This window comes from Nanorana parkeri, unplaced genomic scaffold (genome assembly GCF_000935625.1).
Source record: "Nanorana parkeri isolate BGI_ZX_2015 unplaced genomic scaffold, ASM93562v1 scaffold913, whole genome shotgun sequence".
NCBI classification, from domain to species: domain Eukaryota; kingdom Metazoa; phylum Chordata; class Amphibia; order Anura; family Dicroglossidae; genus Nanorana; species Nanorana parkeri.
Genome location: NW_017307181.1, coordinates 45969 through 68461, shown reverse-complemented (window position 1 = coordinate 68461; position 22493 = coordinate 45969). Strand labels below are relative to the sequence as shown.

The 22493-nt window shown below is 40.6% G+C and overlaps 1 protein-coding gene across 1 annotated transcript in view; it reads right to left on the bottom strand.

Annotated features, from left to right (window-relative positions):
• Window positions 1–22493, bottom strand: part of FRMPD4 (FERM and PDZ domain containing 4) — a 171098-nt gene that overhangs the window by 137258 nt on the left and 11347 nt on the right. The window contains exon 2 of the mRNA XM_018566071.1: window positions 7840–7956. Within this exon, the coding sequence (XP_018421573.1) occupies window positions 7840–7956 (117 nt within the window). The remainder of the gene's footprint in view (window positions 1–7839; window positions 7957–22493) is intronic.

The following is a 22493-nucleotide window of genomic DNA, read 5'->3' as shown; positions in this document are numbered from 1 at the left end:
TGTCTCAACAGCAGGGAATGAAAAGAGATCTCATTAAAGTGAGGGGAATCCCCTCTTATCCAGTTATCAATTAAACTAGTATTCCATTGTAAGATTTATCTCTATTCCTGTTCACGTGACAACTGTAAAATGTTGGATTTTCCCTCACTTAGAGTGTGTTGACAATAGTTACCGGGGAAAATAGCAAGGGTAAATGGCCCTAGAAGAGACATAGACAGACATGAAAACTTGACAGAGGTTCTAACCCTTCCCTACTCTATCCAAATTGGATTTTATTACACTTTATACTAAATACTGTAAGTTTCTTGATGAAACTTGACGAGAGCTCCAGTTGTAGGTCATTGGAGGCATGTAAGTAGATACAATCCATCTAATACTGATTTTCAGTTTGAAGTAGATTTAACCTTTACAATAATGTGTTTCCAAAGCATAACATAGCTTATTTATTTATCAAATCTTGCCTTCCCTTTTGCTTCCCAAAGACAATTAGGCTGCATTCACACCTAAGCAACACCTATTACGAGTATTTTTTATGAAGCAGATTGTGGCATATTCATGTGCAAGGGCAAAACGCACTGAATCTGCTAAAAAATTATTGCAATGCCTTTGCAGGTGCAATTTCAATGACAAACATGACCATCTAATTCTTTTCTTTAAGCCTTCATTTCAGGGCACACAAAACTAGTCAACAAGCAGAACACTTTTTGGACTGCCACTTGACATGTATGTCTTCTGAACTGGCACTAATCTTCTGTAATGTACAGAAAAACTGAAGGGATTCAAACAGCAATATGAAGATATGCAATATGAACTGCATATATGAGTCCCAGCAGCATAAGCATTGTATATAGGTACAATCATGGGCGTCCCTACCATTTTTGCCACCTGAGCCCAGGGATAAGGGCTGGGGGGGCTGCTGATGGCCTACTTTAAGGCAGGGGTGTTAGGCATGGCGTGGTGCTAGCAGAGCATGTTCCGGGGAGGGGGTTCACAGTACCTCTGTCTGTTGCCCTGCCCAGCTCATTGATGTCTCTGGTTGCCTGGGCTGGACAGTGCGTCACAGGTTGCTAAGAGCTCTGCCACCCCCTCAAAGTGACCCAATCAGATGCCGCCTGAGGCAACTGCCTCAGGCTGCCTCAATATAGGGATGGCCCTGGATATAATTTATATTGGCCATCAAACAGGGATTCCAATGACACCAGATTAAGAGATATAATAGTCTGTTACTCTAATTTACAATTAAAATGCATATTGATGCACAAACCATATACAGTCATGTGAAAAAATAAATAAGCCCCATCAAATATTGTTTATTTTTTCAACCTATTTGAACAAACAAACATTAGATCTTTATTCACGCAGTACCCAGAGATAAAAGTGACATACAGTACTTGATATATGTGAAAAAACACAAGAAATATTTGCCTTTCCATTAATTTATTCAACAAAAATATCAATAGATGTAATTGTGTACTGTTGAAAAAGTAAGTACACACTTGGCATCAGAAAGTGGTATTGGCCCCAGAAATTAATTATTTTAGGCATTTGGTATAACTGCCCATCAGTCTCTGACATCAACATCAACATGGTTGACCACTTCTCCACACAAAACTCCTTCAGTTGGAAAATGTCTGTGGGTGCAAATTCAGATTTCAAATTCCATGTACAAATTTCCAGTGAGAATCAAATCAATGAGCATCAAATCAGTAGTAGAGCAGTCCATAACCCTCTATTTCTTCTTTTTAGTCATTCTTTGTGGATTTGTTTATATGCTTTTGATCGTTATTGTGATGAAAGACCCACTTCTGCTTCGGCTTGGACAGGGGGCCTCACATTCTCATTAAGCACACTTTGATATGATGCAGAATGTACAGGCAACAGCAGCACACCAACTGCAAACCATGACATTTCTACCACCATGCTTTACAGTTGTAAAGAGGCTCTTCTCCTGAAATACTGTTTTTGATATGAGACAAACATGCCTACTGTTACTGTGAACAAACAACTCTATATTTGATTGAATAATCTTCAGCACATTTTCCAGAGGGCCTAGTATTTTTCTCTATGTTCAATGGCAAACTGTAGTCTTGCTCTAATGCTCATTATGGGCAAAAACACATTAATGATACTGCAGGGATATCAAGTCTCCCTGATGTTCAGGGAGTCTCCCTCTTTTGGACAGCAGCTCCCTGATGTCCGCGAGAAAGGCATTTTCTCCCTGAAAGGTTTATATTCACCCAACATATTGGGTGAATATACTGACTTTGCCATACTGCCATCTTAAAAAAATAATGTTTCATGATGTAAGATAACAACACATGCTGAAAACCAGTTCAGTGTATGTGAGCTCAGTGGTGGGGCTGTTACTAAAGCAGAGTAATAAAAAAAGTATATATAAACAATGTATTACAACATATATCATTAATATCATACACTGAATAAATACTGTATATTTATCCATTTCAATAAAGTCAACAAAAATAAGTAATTACTGATTGAAACCCTTGCTGTAATGCTCTTAATGTATGTATACAACATGTTCTACTTTATGTCTTTAGTACAAGCCATAATCACTACAAGCCATAATCACTATCTAGAAACAGGTGATGTGTTTCCTAAGTCGCACAATAAAAAAAAAACAGTTCCCACGCCAACAGCACCTTTAACACCAACTGTACATACAAGTATTTAAGCAATTGTTATTTCAGATCCTTACTCTGTTTTGTGCTACATCAAGATAGACCATCCAATACGCTTTCTGAAATTACTATAGAAATATGTTATTTTGTTGTTTTAGCACCTGGAAAGTCGCAAGGGTTGAGCTCCATTATATTTGGTAATACTATCATTGTAATGGGATGGGTGTCTATGGGGTCTATTCACTAAGCTGCCGAGGGCAGCCGAGTGAACAACCGACCCCAAGTGAAGTGAGCCAAACACTGTTCGGCTCTTCACTTCAGGCTTGTACGGCTGATTTCAGCCGTACATCGGCTTGCTTCGCATGGCTTCGGGTCGGCCGAACATGCTCAGCATGTTCGGCCGGCCCGAAGTGCAGAAGGAGTTCGACTCAGCCAATCCAACATCTGGATCGGCTGAGCGGAACCTCCGGCAGGCTACTCGCTGCTGTTCGGGCTATTCTTATGAGTGAATAGTGAGTGAATAGCCGAATGCCGCTGAGCGGCATTCGGTTTGGCTGTTCTGTCCCTCAGAGGGGCCGAGCAGAACAGAAAAATAGTTTAAAAAGTAAAAAAAAAGTAAATAGAAAACGATTGTGCGGAGCTAGCAATGACAGCTAACTCCGCCCAACAGTTTTTTATTGGCCGGCGGTTCTGCTGCCGTCAGAAAAAAAGAAAAAAACCTCTCCCAGGCGCTATGGGAGTCTCCTGCTTCCGGCCGCCAAGGAGAGAAACACTGCTTTTTCTTTTTTTTCTTTATTCTGACACGGAGCCGTGTCAGAATAGAGAAATAAAAATGTTGCCCATAGGAATGCATTACTAGATTCCTATTGGCTATTTCAATTTGCAATAGCCAATAGGAATCTAGTAATGCATTCCTATGGGCAAATTTTATTTTTTTTAATATTCTGACACGGCTCCGTGTCAGAATAAAGAAATCTCTCTGCAAGTGGCCGGAAGCCAGCCGTAAGATCACGGCTGGCTCTGCCCAGCTTTCAGAAGCAGGCTGTCGGCCGGCCAATGGCCGGCCACTCGGCCAGCTTCGGCTTTCAGTGCGGCTCAGCTGAGCCCAGGCATATGCCTTCGGCTCGACTGAGCCGCTCGGCTAAGTTCGGGAGCTGTACGGGCTATTGTGAAAAGCCCGTACAGCAGCCCTTAGGTTCTACTGAACCGAAGGGGTCCTAGGGCCGAAGCTAGCCGAAGGATCGGCCAAAGCTACGGCTAGATCCTTCGGCTGCTTCGTGAATAGACCCCTATATGTTTTTGTTTGGTCCACAGACATTCTAACTCTTATATAAACCAAATTATGTCTAACAAGAAGTGGGAAGGCTGGACACAGGGAAATCATGTTTGTGATGTTTGGACAAGTATGAATGATATATTGAATCTCAAAAAAAGGTAGAATGTTTTAAATTTGGTCCAGTTAATTATTGGCCAACTTGGCTAGGGGTATTTTCAGACGTACCATATCACTTCCAACAGTGAGCACGTGGAATCTATATGTCATGCCCCTAGAGATGAAACTGAAATTTTCTCTCCTTATTACCAAAATATGTATTCATCTCATTTTTATAATATGGCGATGGGAACTGAATTTCTTTTAAAACATGATCACTTCCCACTTAGATCATTACGATATTCAGCTGCTAAACTCGAACATTACTCCTGAAGGAGTAATGTTCCAGTGGCATTGCCACTGAATTTTTTAAGATACTCTCTGAGATTTTTGAAACTCTATCTCTTTATATAAACATAATATCAGGTCAGGTCTGAAAGTCAGGTGACATATCCCCACTGGGTATATAGACAACAGCAAAACTCCAAAGAAGGTCTAATATGCCCAAAACAAAGAAGAAAAAGTTTTGCTTTCACCCCTTGGCTTGGGATCAGATTATGATTATATGATCCTTGTTCCTTGTAGAAATACTGACATTCTCTCCAAAGGAGCGAACCAAGCTGTCTGAGAAATGTGCTAATATTCTTTCCAATTTCACCACACGCTGGATGGCTGAATAATGTAACATATAGCATATCGGCAATGGTCATATAGAATTAAAGGAGAAGTATGGGGTCAGGGCTTTTCCCCATAGTTCTCCTTAGGGTAACGGGAGGACACAAACTAGCGTCCTCCCGTCACCCTAAGCTCAGTATAACGCGAGCTACAGCTCGCGGTATACTGAGACGCCTGAGCGGATCCCGACAATGATGTCGAGATCCGCCCAGCTGCATGAGTGACAGCTGGCTCTGCCTATCTAGAGGCAGAGCCAGCTGTACCCGCCCCCTCCCCGGTCCGTTCCGCCGGTCAGCGCTGGTGCATCGGAGCGGGGAGGGGGGAATACAGCCCCTCCCCTGTCACGGCAGGGAGCCGTGACAGGATCGAGAAGTGAGCGAACACCGGTATGTGTGCGCTCACTTCCCGATCTACTGAGCCGACCTGTGACAATCTAATTGTCACAGGTCGGCTAGAACTTTTTAAAACATGATCACTTCCCACTTAGATCATTACGATATTCAGCTGCTAAACTCGAACATTACTCCTGAAGGAGTAATGTTCCAGTGGCATTGCCACTGAATTTTTTAAGATACTCTCTGAGATTTTTGAAACTCTATCTCTTTATATAAACATAATATCAGGTCAGGTCTGAAAGTCAGGTGACATATCCCCACTGGGTATATAGACAACAGCAAAACTCCAAAGAAGGTCTAATATGCCCAAAACAAAGAAGAAAAAGTTTTGCTTTCACCCCTTGGCTTGGGATCAGATTATGATTATATGATCCTTGTTCCTTGTAGAAATACTGACATTCTCTCCAAAGGAGCGAACCAAGCTGTCTGAGAAATGTGCTAATATTCTTTCCAATTTCACCACACGCTGGATGGCTGAATAATGTAACATATAGCATATCGGCAATGGTCATATAGAATTAAAGGAGAAGTATGGGGTCAGGGCTTTTCCCCATAGTTCTCCTTAGGGTAACGGGAGGACACAAACTAGCGTCCTCCCGTCACCCTAAGCTCAGTATAACGCGAGCTACAGCTCGCGGTATACTGAGACGCCTGAGCGGATCCCGACAATGATGTCGAGATCCGCCCAGCTGCATGAGTGACAGCTGGCTCTGCCTATCTAGAGGCAGAGCCAGCTGTACCCGCCCCCTCCCCGGTCCGTTCCGCCGGTCAGCGCTGGTGCATCGGAGCGGGGAGGGGGGAATACAGCCCCTCCCCTGTCACGGCAGGGAGCCGTGACAGGATCGAGAAGTGAGCGAACACCGGTATGTGTGCGCTCACTTCCCGATCTACTGAGCCGACCTGTGACAATCTAATTGTCACAGGTCGGCTAGAACTATGAGGTGAGTGAAAAGCACTCACGTCATAGTTCTCCTTTACAAGTTGATGTATAGAGTATATTGTGTTTGTGTCTGCCATTACTTTTCTTTCAGAAGATAATGGCAGTTCCATGTCCATGCTATCGTATTCCTTGAACAGAATATATTATGCTGATAAACAGTCCCAGAGGTCAGAATGTGTATCCAATTCTGCAAGGTGTTCAAGATTCCTATTGCACCATCTGTACACTTACCCATTGAAATAGAGATGCAGGTCCCTTGCCAGGGTGTATGCAGTTTTACAAATCCTGTCCAAATTTATACCATTGATCATTTCACAATCAGTTTTAGTCTTGGTCTAGTTCCATTAATTTGATTTTAATAATTATTTGCACGAATATGTAAACCAATTGTTTGTATCCATTAATATCTACTTAGACCATTTGTCAGATGTATTCTTTCAGATATAGTAAAAAGAGCCTTTTCTGTATTGGAGAAAATATGCATTTTGTGCTTTTATCACTATTGCTTTCTTACCATAGTGTTTGACATTTCATGTTTCTTTTGAACACATTTAATGTATAGATTGGTACCCACTAGGGCACACAACTATCTTAATGCTAGATATTACCAAAATTCAAGTTTTAAAGAAAAGTTCCAGATACCGGAAAAAGCATTCACTGAGCTAAAAATGCTGACCAGTAAACACAGCAGCCCAGTCAGAAAGGCCACTTACTCTACTTTAATCAGCATAATTCTGTACAATTCAGAATAAACCCTCACAGCTTTATAAAGAATCATTAGAAAGGCAGACACAGTGTAGTCTCTAAAGTCTGTTCTGCGTAACTTCCTGTATCACTTCTTAGCAGTAAAATTGTTTGCCTTTGAGTTCATAGACTTTTGTACATGTCAGAACTCCTTCTCTACCCATACAAGTCTATTAGAATATATAAGCACCCTAAAAAGCAGGTCAGGAGGTCAACTGCAGGTCAATTGAATTCTTAATGATCTCAGAAGCATCTTGATGGAATTCAAAACTAAGCTCATCGACACAGCCCAAAGCCAGTCCCTTTTGGTAGATGCAATAAGGTGGATGTTCCAACATTCCCATCAGATACATTCCAGGTTCATCAAATTTTAAGGGAAATGATTGTTGTGGACTGGTGCAATACAGCAATGTCTGGACAAAAAACAGGTATCAACTGGTAAGGTATGTTCCCTGTATTTCTCTTAAGGCCCCTTTTTCATCCAGTGTTTCCTTTAGTCCTTCTATAACTGACAAGCAAAAGAGCCACAGTAATGCTGTAGGATAGCGCTTGCAGTAGAGAAGGTTGCTGTGCAGCATTCGTTTTTCACACCTGTTTCTCACTCTGTTGTCAGGTCAAGAAGTGCTATAAAGGGAAACCTTCTTAACAGGGACACAAACTACAATAAATCCTGTTGAAATCTGTATCATATTACAAAGAATTTAAAATTCCAAATTCAGTTTAAATGGAAAGCTCCCATTTTAACTACTGTGACAACAGTCATCTACAACTGACAGTGAAACATACTTACTAATGGATGTGTCACATTTTGTGACACCTATACCATCATATGGGTATAGGATGGGTATAGGGTATAGGGTATATGGATGTGTCACATTTTGTGACACCTATACCATCATATGGGAGTGCAAACTTGAGACAATTTCTATACAAATTTACAATCTAAGAGGCAGGTTTTTTATTTCAAACAAACAAACATTATTTCTGCATCCTGTCTTCACGTTCCCCTATGAAAGCCTGATATAAAAATTTATTTTTTTATATTGTATGTGTATTATTAACTACAATTATTACCTGATGAAGAAGTCTCTCCCATCTCTGTTTGTCGCCATCTCCCATCCATAAGGTGATCCCTGAGGCAAACTCCAGGTCCCAGTAGGTGGAGGCCACCCTGAAGACTTTGATCTATGACTGCAAAAGATAATAATTCTGGTCAAACTTTAATTCTAAATATATTGTTTGTGTATCTGTGGCGCAAGTAACATATCTGGTAAGCTCAGAGATAATCTGTTAGTAGAAATTTGCTAGTTTAAAAGCAAAATTTTATAAATAGTAATCTAAATAGTGCAATGCACTAATCATGTTATCTTTAGCACTGTAATTATGATAAAATGCTGAATTAAAACCTAATGCAAAATTGATTTAATTGATAGTACTGGGGAGGCAAGGTGGTGACTGGCCAGCATTTTAATTTTAGTGTATGTATGGCAATAATGCATTCTCTATATGTTGAGGTATGGACTGATGTGAATGCATTCACTTTTTCTAGATTTTGTGACAGTTTTGTGGAAAGTGTCTGCACTATACCAATAAATAATATAAATGTAGCAAACATATGACCCAATAGATATAAACCCAGAATAAAATGCACCAAAAACTTTACATTTCCACCACTCATCTATTTTTAGCATATGTTTTTGTTCAAAAGTATGCTAAACATATTTTTCACTTTTATAAGACATCTAGAGAGTAAAAAGAGACACTTGCAAAGCTGCCTATAAAAATAGATGATGGTTCATAAAAAGGAAATCCTTCTCTTAGAGGGTCTTTGGAGTATATACAGTAAAATCATAACTTGGTTCAAATTGCAAGGCTAGGTTTATGGTTGTTTTGAGAACGAGAAACAATGATCAGTAAAAAATGTTTAATGTTTTAGCTAATACTTTATCAGGCTTTGGCAAACAATGTTGTTTGCTACAGGGCAATAACATCCAGCCAGACACTGGCTTTTCACTTAAATGCAGGGCTTAGTAATGGAGGTATACTGGGGTAGTGAAGTGTAGATACTATATACAACATAATCATGATTAGTCAGTGCTGCTTATAGGCAAAATGGCTTCTTCAAAACACCAATCCATCATGTATAAAGATGTATGAACAAGGTTGCACCCAAGGAGAAAATGACAAAGTGCACCCACCTCCCCTCCCAAACAACTCAGTGTGAGGGCATTGCAACACAGCAAAGAAACATGTGGAAAATATGATTGCGCCTCCCTGTGCACATGTGCATTTGCCAGGCCAGAATAATGAGAGAAATGACAGACACTGTTAACTGCCTCAAGGTTTGCCAACATCTGATCCATAGAAAAAATGGGAGAAAAGGTTGTTGTGGCACATGTACTGCCCTGTACTGCTTATCTAAAGTGCACTTTGCTTAAAGGCCATAGCGGAAGAGATGCAGTTTAGTCAAAAGGAAAGTGATAAAACAAAAACAGGATTTAATTACCATTATAATAACCAAATTATTATGTTCTAGCCGAGAAATAATCCAGCATTTAGCTCTAAAGTCCCTCTTTGTCAAAGTACAAAATGTATTCTGTATTAATAAAATTAAAATGAATTATAAAGGCACAAAACAATGTGCCTTTACCAAAACATGGTACAGTTATTTGTAAATGTATTAAATAAAGTAATTTTAAAACAAGTTTTAATGTGGCGAAACAAAAACAAAAACAGTTTACATATGAGCAATATAAATCAAGCAAGAAAAGAGGACACATTTTGCAATAGCAGGTTTCTTATAATTCACATTATATGTATATCAAATGACTTATAGACTTGCATATAAGCACTAACCAAAAATAATTGTAACAATTTGGTACAATGTATTTATTAATAAAGTCTGCAATCACTATTTACAAGCTTCATTCATACAGCTTTAACCAAAATACACTGTAACAATTTTGTTTTAAATTTGTACAGGCTGCATTTACACAGGAGCTGTCACTGTTTCAGATACACAAAGAGGGACCTAGGTGTAGACATGTAAGCCAGCAGAAAATGTGTGTAGCTTCATTTCATTTTGTTACGGATGTTTCGTTATTTCGGGTCTGAAAGTCAATTCATTTCGGCATTTGGATTCGGATGAATCCGAATTTTTTTAATTTCGGATGAGTCTAATGATCATTACCAACTATAATTCATTGCTGAAAAGTGTCATTACATGTTTACTTTATTTATTTTTAATTTCTGACTGCGCAAAAAAAAAAGTAGGTATTTTAAGGAGAAACCTAAACGCCAAAAAAGTTTTTTTTTAAATGGGGTCCCCTAAAATCCCACAGTGAGAGGCCCCACTTCCTTCACCATACCAGGCCACATGCCCTCAGCAATGGGAGGGTGCTTTTCCAGGGGGGACCCCAGACGCCACGCCCCCTCTTGTGAATGAGTTAGGGGTACTTGTACCCCTACTCATTCACTAAATGGTTAAATAAAATGTAAATAAACACACAACACCTTAGAAAAAATGTATTTAATTGAACAAAAAACAAAGCACACATTTTTGATAATTCCTTTATTTAAAATAATTGTAAAAAATGTCCCACAAAGTCATTCCAGCGTCAGCCGTCAGTTGAAAAAACCCTCCAAAAACTCCCCGTTGCAATGTTTACATTGGGCAGTGGGCAGAAATAAACAAAGCCTGCTATTGGCTATTTAAAATTGAAATACCCAATAGCAGCCTGGCTAATGCTCCACCCACTGTCTGATCAGTCAGAGAGGTGCAGACCAGAGAGAGAACTTTAGCTCACAGGTCCACTCCTCTGCAGGAGCAATAGCCATTCTGTTATTGTCTATATTTAATTGCAATAGCCAACAAGGGAATGGCAATTGCTGCGCCCACTGCCTTTTGTCAATCAGCGGAGGAGCGGACCTGAAAGAAAACTTTCTCTCTCAGGTCCGCTCCTCTGTAACTGACAGTGGGCGGAACATGAGCCAGCCTGCTATTGGGTATTTCAATTTTAAAATGCTAATAGTAGGCTTTGTTTTTTCTGCCCACTGCCCAATGTAAACATTGCATCAGGGAGTTGTTATTTTTTTGGTCAACCCTTTAGTGAATGGGTAGAGGTACAAGTACCCCTTACTCATTCACAAGAGGGGGGTGCCATCTGGGTGCCCCCTTTATGAAATGGGATACCCAGATGCAGTTGACTCCCCTGCCCAAAGACCCCCACAACCACCGGGTCAGAGTTCAGAGTTGTGGGGAAGAGGCCCTTGTCACCATTGGCATGGGGACAAGGTGCTTTTCCAGGGGGTCCCCTAAAGGGTCTGGTATGAATTGCCATGAAACTGCACACTGTTTCTGTTTTTTGTTTTTTAACTTCAGGGGTCCCCCATAACATTCCTACCAGACCTAAAGGGTCTGGTAGGAATTGGGGGGGGACCCCACTCTGTTTTTTTATAAATTATTATTATTTCTGTGAACAGTTCAACACTTTAGTGTATTCTGTGACAGCTATCATATTCTCCTGCTTGTTGTGTTTTGTTTCCGAATGAAATTCGGATGTATCCGAATTTCATTATCAAATATTCTGATTCCTTCGGATTCGCTATTTCTGTCATTCGGAGATTCAGATACATCCAAATGTCCGATTTTACAGAAATTCGTACGTGGCTGTCAGTCATAACCTCTGCCTACATAACCTGTGCCCAGCTGCTCCCCCTCCCCTATACAACATTTGAGGTGGGTGCTTCTCATGGGTATCTATCAGTCTGGTCCTGAGGGTTCTCCAAGGCATTACTTGATTATCACAAACAACACTCAAGCCACAACTATTTTACATAACACTGTTAAGAACACCAAGAACTTATAATTAACCCACTCTAAGAGGTAAGTATAATGTGCAATTTACATTTTCCATGTTGTCCTTTGATGAGTAGCCTGCTACAAAAATCCATCCTTTTTGGTACTGCTACCATTTTTCATTGTTTGCAATATTTGTAATGCTACCCGCAAAGGAGCCTCTGGATATGTTGGGTCCTCCTGCCACTTTCAGTGATGACCCCCACTATACCAGGATCTGACAGACACTGACCCACCATTTAACAGTTAGATGGGCTTTTATTTAAAAGAAGTCAAAGCCATGTAAAGAAATATTGGGGTTAGACAAATTCAATGCAAACAGATTAGAAACATTTCCAGTAGGTGCCCTGACAATTTCAAGCAGATTGAATCACAGCACAGTAAATAAAAGAGAGTACAGCCTATTGCTGAATGATCAGACCCTGACTAGACCACTGGCCAGTGGAGAATGAATGACTCAGTCCAGCCAGCGCTGGGGCCTTTTACTCATGGTGGAGTGCTTTCTCCCCCCAATTGGAGATTTGTAATCCACAGTGTAAGTTATAACACAGTCTCCTTGTGACAGAACTCCTCACTGCTATTAAACAATAGCAGACAAAACACTCCATGCATAGTGGTGAAGTGCCAGGGCCTGGTCCCAGCTACAAACGCTGCACCCCTGGTAGTTCTGCCACTGACTCCAAGCTGCAGAGGAACTACAAATCCCTGCAATACATTATACAGCAATGCAGAATAATAACGTCAGCTGTTAAACGTACTGTTTTTTCTTATGCTTTAAAATGTTACAATGTTGTAATGTAATGAAAAGAACGTCTAAATAATTTCTTGGAATTGTATCAATTGTTGAAACATATAACGTGTAACAAATGTTTGTCATTCATAACATCAATGACAATGTCTTAATTGTATCGATGCTTTCATGATTTCAATAAAAAACTTGTATGCTAAAAAAAAAATAACGTCAGCTGTAGAGGACTACAAATCTCAGCAGTCAGTTAACATGTTACCATGGCTGGGATGAGGAAGAATGCTCTGCAGTCAGATAACATGGTACCATGGCTGGGATGAGGAGGAATGCTCTTCACTCAGATAACATGTACCATGGCAAGGAATGCTCTGCAGTCAGATAACATCGTAGCATGGCTGGGATGGGAAGGAAGGCTCTGCAATCAGACAATGTACCATAGCTGAGATGGGGAGGAATGCTCTGCAGTCAGATAACGTAACATAGCTGGGATGAGGAGGAATGCTCTGTAGTCAGATAATGTACCATGGCTGGGAAGGGGAAACATTTTCTGCAGTCGGATAACATGTACCATGGCTGGGATGAGCAGTAATGGTTTGCAGTCAGATAACGTATCATGGCTGAGCTGAGGAGAAATGGTCTGCAGATCTCAGGATTGCAGGAGCAGAACTGCTGTACCCAGGGGAGCCCCCCAATCTCTGCCTCCCCAATCTCTACCCCCACCGATCTTTGCCCCCACGATCTCTGCCCCTTTATTATTTTCCTTCTTCTCTCCTGGAGGAGGACCGGAGCATTCTGTCAGTGCTGGAATCTCAGGATGAGGGAAATGTGCAGCCGCTGGCGCTATAAACTGGCACCTCGAGGTCCCCAGAAGGCTAAATCTATTAAAAATTCAAAGGGCCGGTATATAACTTGCCTATTAGCTGTTCAAAAAATCCAGAATTGAAAAACAAGATTTGCCCCTCATAGGCTTCAATGGAATGGAACTCATCACAAAGTTTGAGCAAAATTCACAAAACGGTTTGCAAACCAAACCCAGGCAGATGTACTCATCCCCACATTTCAGGCAACAGACTATATACTATTTAAAAGTTAACTAAGGCCAAACCTTTTTCGGCCATAGTTTTTTTCTAGGGCCACAGGAGGACATTTACTAATGTCCTCCTGTGACCCAAAACTCAGCATATAGCACTGCAACTAGGAAAGATCCTGGCAATATTGTCAGGATCCACCCCGCTGCCTGATTGACAGCTGGCTCTGCCTCTCTAGAGCCAGAGCTAGCTGCGTCCAACATCTCTCCATCTGTTCCTCCAGTCAGTACTGAAGGAATGGAGAGGGGAGGACAGAATCCCTGTGGGGTAGTGACTGCCAGTTACTGCTCTCTCCAGGGAGAAGATCGTGAACTGAGCGATCAGCGATATGTGATTGCTCAGTTTTCAGTCACTAGAGCCCATGTGTAACAGCTGCAGACACTACACATCAGCTACATATCCACTCTACCTATGGGGATAGTTTTCCTCTAAGATCAAGGGAAAGGTGTTGGACGCTGCCGTGCTAAACTAATTTCTATAGTCATGATTAGACTTTAAAAAAATCTTCAAACCCACATAACTCTGCTGTATGATGCTCAGCAATGCTCATTCAACCCAGAGGACTGAACCAAAAAAAAACACTCAATTTCCCCATCCATGATAAACCACGTGGTTAAGGAAATCTTCCCTGCTGGGCTATTGTATTTTGACATTTGTCTCTCGGCAGTCCCTGTTCAACTGACAATTTTTGGACCGAATTCTTAACCTTTGGTCAAATGGAGTTGTGCCAACAGAGCCGCCCACAGCTCGAATTTCCGCTAAGTCAGCAGGATTGGATTTGACCAAATTGCTCAACAGTGTGGGCAGCTACAGAAGTCAACGAAGGCTTATTTTTAAAGCTCATTTTTGGCTTGTTAAGAAACTGTTAATAAATGTAGTAAAGCACAATGGTGGCTTATCTCTCATTGCATGGTCAGCATAGAACAACAGGGCATCTGTTGGAAATTTCCATCCTGACTAATCATCAGAAATACCAGTATTAACAGATATCTACAGCTATTGTTTATACATTATACTCGATGGGTTTGTCACACAGATTATATATGCTGTGCCCTATTTTCTGTTTTTGATATAGTTAGATATAGGGCTATACTGCATAATATAGTTATGCAAGTATATGTACAATAACCAATACCAACTACTATGAACCACTAAAAGCTAAACTGTAATTGCTGGCCACAGGCTGAATCACCTATTTGCTCCTTGCCCAATGCATTAAGTAAATTCCATTATCTACTCAAACTGTCTACTCTTCATTCTTATGAATCACACATCCATGGCTCTTAGTTAAGTGAATTTTATATCTCAAGTGACTTCCTGGACTGGGAACATAAAGTGAACGATTTGCCAATAGGACTCATTTTCTTAAAGTGGGTCACTCCTATTCCCTTTTTTTCCTCAAGCTAGTGATTTATAGTATATTGATGTCTTGCTACAGCATATGGCATGTTAAACTCCACAAATTCTTTCTTTTGGCTGGTGTTCAGGAACAGAGTTTTGCTTTTGAAGCTTATGATGTACTTTAAAGCCTTTGGCATATTGGCTGAAATGTCCACAGAATTTGTGAAATAGTACCAAGGAGATGTGCACAGTTAACAATGCTTACAGTGTTCTCCCAGATGTCTTCTTTATTACTGTTGTTGTCAGTTTAGCCAATTAATTTATTGAACATATCAACCAATTAAGCAAGTCTGTAACTATATGCAGCACATAGAATATGTTCCTTTTAGTTGTCTTTAATACCATTTGGATGTAGAATGGTGGACTCGGAAAAATTCAGAGAAGTTAGCTTTTGCTGCTCTGAAACTCTTTTTATGCCTCAATTTAAGGCAGGAAAGTAGTGCAAAATGTGATTCTTGACAGATATTAATGCTGATGAAAAAAATATTTATAATGAAATTAGTGTACCGATCTTTCCTGTTTTTATAAATACCACTGTTGCTGCAAATTTACCCATGCACACAAAAATTGTGCAGGATATAGTTTTTTATGGATTTAAAGGCAGTGGTATTGTATGGTTCGGGCCCATGCATTTAGCTGTGTAAAATCAAAGTTTAAAACTTTGCATCCATGGTCAGTATTCCTGAGTTATGTATGCGTGCATACATGTAAACACATGTACGTGCATACATGCTGTGACTGAAAACTTAGCTAGAGGAATGGAAGACAAATTTTTCATACAGTTTTGGAGACATTTATGCATCTAAATCTATTTAAACTGAAGCACATTATGGACCATTGCATGCCTTTTTTTCTGCCAGCAAGATCCTGCATAGGCCAAAATTCAAGTTTTTCAGTTTTATGTATGAATCAAAATTCTGCTGATTACTTTCTATGAGCTCAACAAGGAGATGTCACCTTTCTTCTAACCAACGCTCTGTTCGGATGCCCAACGGGTACAGGTGGCAATAAAGACTTGGCAGTTGTTTTAACCTGTACCCACTTAACTGAACAAACTGAAGAGAGATGCTGATTGGTTGCCATAGGCAACTGGTCCAGATTTTGTCTGCTCCAGTTTTGATAAACCTCCCCCATGGTGTATTCTAGAACCTTTCTAAATGCTCCTAGCATAGTGCATGTAGTCTCTGTCAGCAGGAGTGAAAGTTGGACAATAGGAAATTTAAGGTAGTTCAAGTATAATTTATAACTTTGTTAAAATCATATTTAAGTTTTTACATGGCAATTTATAAAATATTACCAATAGACACACAGAAATGAATACCAAGCAATGATAAGAACAGTATTCAGCCTAAAATATTTTAATTTATAGATTAGCATTACCAGGTACATTACCAAAGGTGATTATAAAATGGCTTATCTAACATCCCCTTGAATGCTCTAGCAAAGGCTTGGCCATCTAGGGCGACCCTAAGGAAGGATAACAAACACAGCAGCATCAGAAGCAATCGCTTTTGCACATACAGATTTTCTTTTCTTATTGGAAAAGCTCTGTGTGAACTAGAAAACCCATATATTTAGGAAAGAAAGGCTTTACGTGCACAAGTGTGAGAAACAGTAGGCAGGTACCAACCCTACTATGATCAAGCAGACCACCTTTTCTTGGGAGACATCTGCCAATATGTAACAAGGTAAAGTTCAGATCTATACCAGCTATGAGCAATTACATATTAACTTCAATTGCACTTTGTATCATTTATATAATTTGTCCTATAATTACTGTAGATTCCTACATGATCTGTTTGTACTTTGAATTATGTGAAACCTCACAGCTTAGTAGGGAGGAGGCAAAAGTATATTCAGCTGAAAAGGTGAGGTTAACTTGCAGCAAACACAAAGTTCATAGGTCCCAGAGGGCATTAGAGTATTCTTTAAAAGCTGATAGAGGGATATGGTCAAGATGCACAGTTCGTCCACAGAAAGTACGACAAGGCAATTAAGGGGCATGCCAGCCCATGTTTGCTGGAATAATTAGAAGCACAGCTTTGCCAAGTACTTATATTTATTATGGCCACTGAAATGTTATGGAATAAATGTACAGCTATAAAAATGGCAATGCGTGTTTATTTGTTTCAGTTGGCAAACATCATCAGGGCCACTGGTTGTTAACTTTACCTTCATGTCATCAATCCTATTAGAAGATGTAAGAGTAGCTTGGCACTGACACTCTCCCTTCTATGTATTTTCTGGAAAATCTACAGTGCAAATGCTTTAATGATCTCCTCTTCCTCTGCGTCAGAGATACTGAATAGCTCATACACCCACACATCTTTCCTACATGTAGCTACTGCTAACTTGCTGCCCTGTATAATAGGATCCATCAAATGTTGAAGTTACAACCCTACTCACCTCAGCTGTTCTCTAAGGCTGAGCATTGTGCTGGAGATTGCAGTGCCTTCGGCACAGAGAATAAAAAGGGCGAGCTATGTTTAACAGGTTAAAGTATATATGTTAGCATTTTATACCAAAACTTCACAAAGATGATGGAACTGAATATACCTGGAATCTAGGGGCTGATTTTTAAAGCAGTGGTATGGCCGTAACATGGACATAATGCTGTTTTTCAAAGTAAAAATCTTTTGGAACTTTTATAAAGCACAAAAGTGCTGTCTACAGCTGTCATGAAGCAAGCAAAGCTTGGTTCATTTTACCGAAAGGAGAAAAAAGAAAATATGCTGAGATAACCCTTCACTGCAGGATCCACATCGTGCTCTACATTTTATGAATGCAAAATACATTCAGTGTCCAGAGTGTGGAGTAAACACTGCAGTGTCCTGTGGAGAGCTGACAGTGGTGTTTGCTCTCCATTATAAATAGGCCCCAAGGCTGGCTACACACTTATGTCGCTACACATGCATTTTAATGCACCTTACTGTAGAACTTGGCAAAGCGTGTGTTGAGATGCATTGTGTTACGGAGCCATTTATTTTTTTAATGGCACCCCAATGAATCTAACAGTGAAAAAAATGAAAAATTGTCCAGAGAGTTAAGCACACTCCACATGGGTGTATAGGTCTGTACTAGTGTGCGGCTCCTGGTGACCCAGACCGAGGTGTCCTGTGTTTCTTCTTGCCCAATGAATCTAAACCATTGTACCTACCCTGTTTCCCCGAAAATAAGACCTACCCCAAAAATAAGACCTAGTACTATTTTGGGAAATTGCTAAAATATAAGGCCTACCCCAAAAATAAGACCTAGTTGTGACCATTCCCAGGGCCGGTGGTGGCATAAGGGGGAACTTGAAGAGCTGTGGGAGAGAATCAGCGGTGCCAACGAAGCCAGCGCTAGAGGAAGCGGTGGCAGAGGAGGGAGCAGAGCCGCATAAGCCGATGCTTCCTCTATAGCGCCGACTCCTGTCACAGGCGGAGTGATACCAAATGCACTCCGTCTGTGACGAATCGATAGTAAAAAGAGCGCTTTGCTCATTCTGGGCAGCGATTGGTTAGCAAATTGCTCTTTGAAAGGTACGGCACCCCTGATCACCATATTTTTGTACATGATTACATGTTGACTGTTGTACATGAATAAGTGTGGATTGTTGTACTTTAAAAAAAATAAAATAAGACCTACCCCGAAAATAAGTTCTAGTGTATTTTTTTGAGCCAAAAAAGACAGTGCCTTATTTTCGGGGAAACACGGTAGATGCACAATTTAGTAGCCCAATAAACAGTAACACTCTACTGTGTGTTGTGGTGTGCTGCATTGCAAAAAAATGGGGACGTGAGATGTTTGGTCCATTTTGGAGTGTTGCCAGCTCGTTCAAATGAATTGGCTGCCTTAAAGTACAACTAAAAGCTCCTGTATGTCTTAACATGTCTCAAATTCAGTTTTTAAGGGTTGCACAAGTCTCATAGAGTGAATAAAACGATCCCTTTACTTTTCTTGACTGAGCCAAAGCCGCATTACTTTTTGTGTCATATGCTCCCCCTCCAAGACACTGCAGCTCACAGTAGGAGGATTTCAGCAACATAAGAAGCACTGTCAATCCAGAAAGCAGTGGACAGGGCTAGGTGTGGCTCGATACTGATTGACAAGCTACAGGCTTGTGAATTAGCCGTGACAATACTGATAGTCACGCTGCCCATAACATTTTTTCATCCCACTGTAATGCAAGTAGTCTAACTGAGAGTAGCAATTCTACTTTAAATTCAGGAGTAGTGCATCATCATTGCCACACCATCAAAGGAAGCTGCATTAGGTGAACTTCACTGGTAGGATCAACAGGTATTTGTCGGACTTGCAAGTCATGCAATGCATGATTATGCTTATTCTTTTATAAGAGGAATAGTCAGTGCACAACTTCTGACTTTTTAAAAATTGCTTGTTGCTTGATTTTGCTTAATTTCCTTCTGAATTGCTGACCCATAAAAAGAAGGCAGCCAGGGAAATAATTGTGTAGTCAGAACCAAGGGCATTCTCTGAATGCAGTTGACCTATTTGCATGATCATAAATTGTGACCAGTTCAGTTAAAGTACCGAAGCGCTGAATACTGAAAAATGGCCTGGATGGGAAGGGGGTTTAACACCGCGGATGTCAACTGGTTAAATCAATATTTAAACAGTATAAACAATGTATGCATTTTTTAATACCCATAGGGGTAATCTGTCTGACTTTACAGGTAAGAAAGTAAAAACTGTGGGGCACATTGGGTTAGGGAGCAAAGATAACTCCTGAGGGGCACTTAGCGTGCCGTGGCAAATTGTGGCTATGGCAAGATTGTGTGTAACAGTGGGAGTGGCTTTCAGGGGGATGATTAAACATGTGCCCATTCATTGTAAACACTGCACACATATGTTGCAGTCTTTGTACCTACAAAATACTACTAACAGTAGCGAAGGGAGAAATTATTACTTTTTATTGTTATATAAGAATTATATAGCACCAACAGTTTGCACAGTGTTTTACAACAAATGGGGAGACAGTACAATTACAAAACAATACCATACAAGAGGATTAGAAGGACTCTGCTGGTGAGAGTTTACAATCTACAAGGAGGGGCAAGTAATATAGAAGGTAATAACTGTGGGGGATGAGCTGATTGAAGGAGTAAATGTACAGTTTTTAAGAGGAGGTGGAATAGACTTCCCTGAAAATGTGCATTTTCAGGGAACGCCTAAAGGCAGACAGATTAGGAGATAGCCGGATAAGTTGTGATAGGGAGTTCCAAAGGATGGGAGAGGATCTGGAGCAGTTCCGGAGGTGAGCATATGAGGAGAGGATGGGGGGGGGGGGGCTAGACAGCAGGAGGTCTTGGGAGGAGCAAAGAGGACGGTTTGGGTGATATATTGAGATGAGGTTGGAGATGTAGACAGAGGCAGACTCCATCATCAGTGTGAGGAAAAAATGCCCCTTCATTGGAGGTGTCCCTTGAAGGAAAAAATGTTCCTGTGTGGGTGGTTTCAGTGAGAGGAAAAAACAAGCAGTAGCAAGGGGGTGTAGTTAATGGTGGGAAGAGGCGGTACTTCTTTTACATCATAACATTTTAATATGTTTTTAATAGAAGCAGGGGATGGTGTGGACAGGCAGTACAGGAGGGGGCAGTTGGTGGGGATAAGCAGTACAGAGGGGGCAGTTGGTGGTGGGGACAGGCAGTACAGAAGTTGCAGTTAATAGTGGAGAACAGGCAGTACAGAGATCAGAATGAGCTAGTACACACTGACACAGATGCAGCTTAAAGGATGACAGAAAAGTGCTTTCCCGAAGAATTCCCAATGTGTGCAGTAAGTGCACAGTGGGTCGTCTGAGCCTTGGGGAACTAGCATTTCCAGAGGAAGATGACAAGTCACGTGTTTCTCTCACCATAGGTTTCCTTTCAAATTCAATTTATTGCCACTATTGACTGTATTAGGAAAAGTAGTAAGGTAATGCCTGCAAAACAGATATAATGAAAGAATAATACTGTCACACCTACAAAATCAAGACAGCTCCAGAAAATACTTATGTAACACAAGAAAATACTGTATTTTAAAAAGAAATAATAGCAGAAGTTATCTCACATTTCCATGAGCAGTATAGAAGATAAAGAAAATGGCTTCATTATCCTTAGATCTGTTTGTGGCAGGAATTACACACTTGTGCAGTACGATACACTTTAGAGTTAATAGAAACGTTCCCTGTTGTACTTCCTTTGCATCATAACATTTTAATATATTTTTAATGGAGCTTTATTTATCAATGTCATTGTGATATTTCCCAAAGCACTCATCACCCTTATACTTTAATGTACATCTGCTTGATATAATGTATAGGTGTAAGTGGTAATTCTGTAATTATTCTATTGTGTGCTAATGTGGGCTTCAACACAGTGCTGCAGATTTCTGAATCCCTTCATGTTGAAAAACAATTCAGGAGCTGACATTGATAGCAACTTTCCTTAAAAGATTTACAGCTAAATCTCTCTCCCAGACTACTATACTTAAAGTTGTTCAATCTACACTCTGCAGACACAAGCCGTGATAGACAATTGCAGCCCTAGGAGAAAATCTATTTCGGTAATGTCCATATGTCAACAGCTACTCATTTTGATTAGTAAAAAGGCAGCCTTCTAACTCCTTTGTGCTTGCAGCTTTTGTTTTCTCTAGCTACTTTCTTAGTGTGACAGGAAAGAAAAAAAAGCCTGCCTAAAGTTCATATGTATTGGTATTGTTATCTTCTGGCATACAAACAGCTTGGAGACCAGAGGGCGTGGGGTGCGGCCCGCACCCGCGTGACACCATTGTGACAGTCTTACAGTCATGTTGGTGTCATCCCCCTCTGAAAAGTTGGGGCGCTCGGTCATGGACCGAACACCCGACAGTATCAGGAGAGAGGAGGGGACTCCTCATCACCAAGATGGCCGCCGGCAGATATCAGAAAACTTCCGCGCGTAGGCGATGATGTCATCGTGCACACGCGTAGTGACGTCATGCGCATGCACGGTGACGTCTCGTTGACGTCTCGGCGGGGTGACACTCGGACACTGCTCCGGGTGTCACCCAGCCTCGGGACGCCCCTGAGAATCACCCCAAATTGCTCAACCTGCAAAATTACACTACACATTAATGTCTACACAGAACCATAAAGAATTCAATACTTTATAATGTATCACCAAATTATAACAACATCACATAAAATATCTTAAAAGCTATCTCAAAAAACCTAAATATTAAAGTGGAAGTAAGCTTAAAAAAAAAATTCTGATCGACAGTCTTCATATGAGTGGAGAGACAGTGTCAGCCTCATCTGCCATAAAAGCTTCTAGTTGTCATTCAGCATTTTTTTTACCTTTATGTTGAGTCACACATGCCGAGATGAAGTAACTACCAATGTGTATGTCTTGAAGTTACAACCCCAATTCCCAAAGAATGTGTAAAATCTATATGAAACATAATGCAATGATTTGCAAATCTCATAAATCCATACATCATCTGGGTCTGGTTGGTCAAGAGGCCAAAGAATCAAAACCCAGTAGGAAAATGGAAACACCAGCGAGGGAAAGGTATAGTGCTGGAGGGGATCAATTTAGCAGGTAAGTCTGCCATAATATGCTAATATGCTGTATATATTAGCACATACTAGCTAAAATTGTACGGGCCC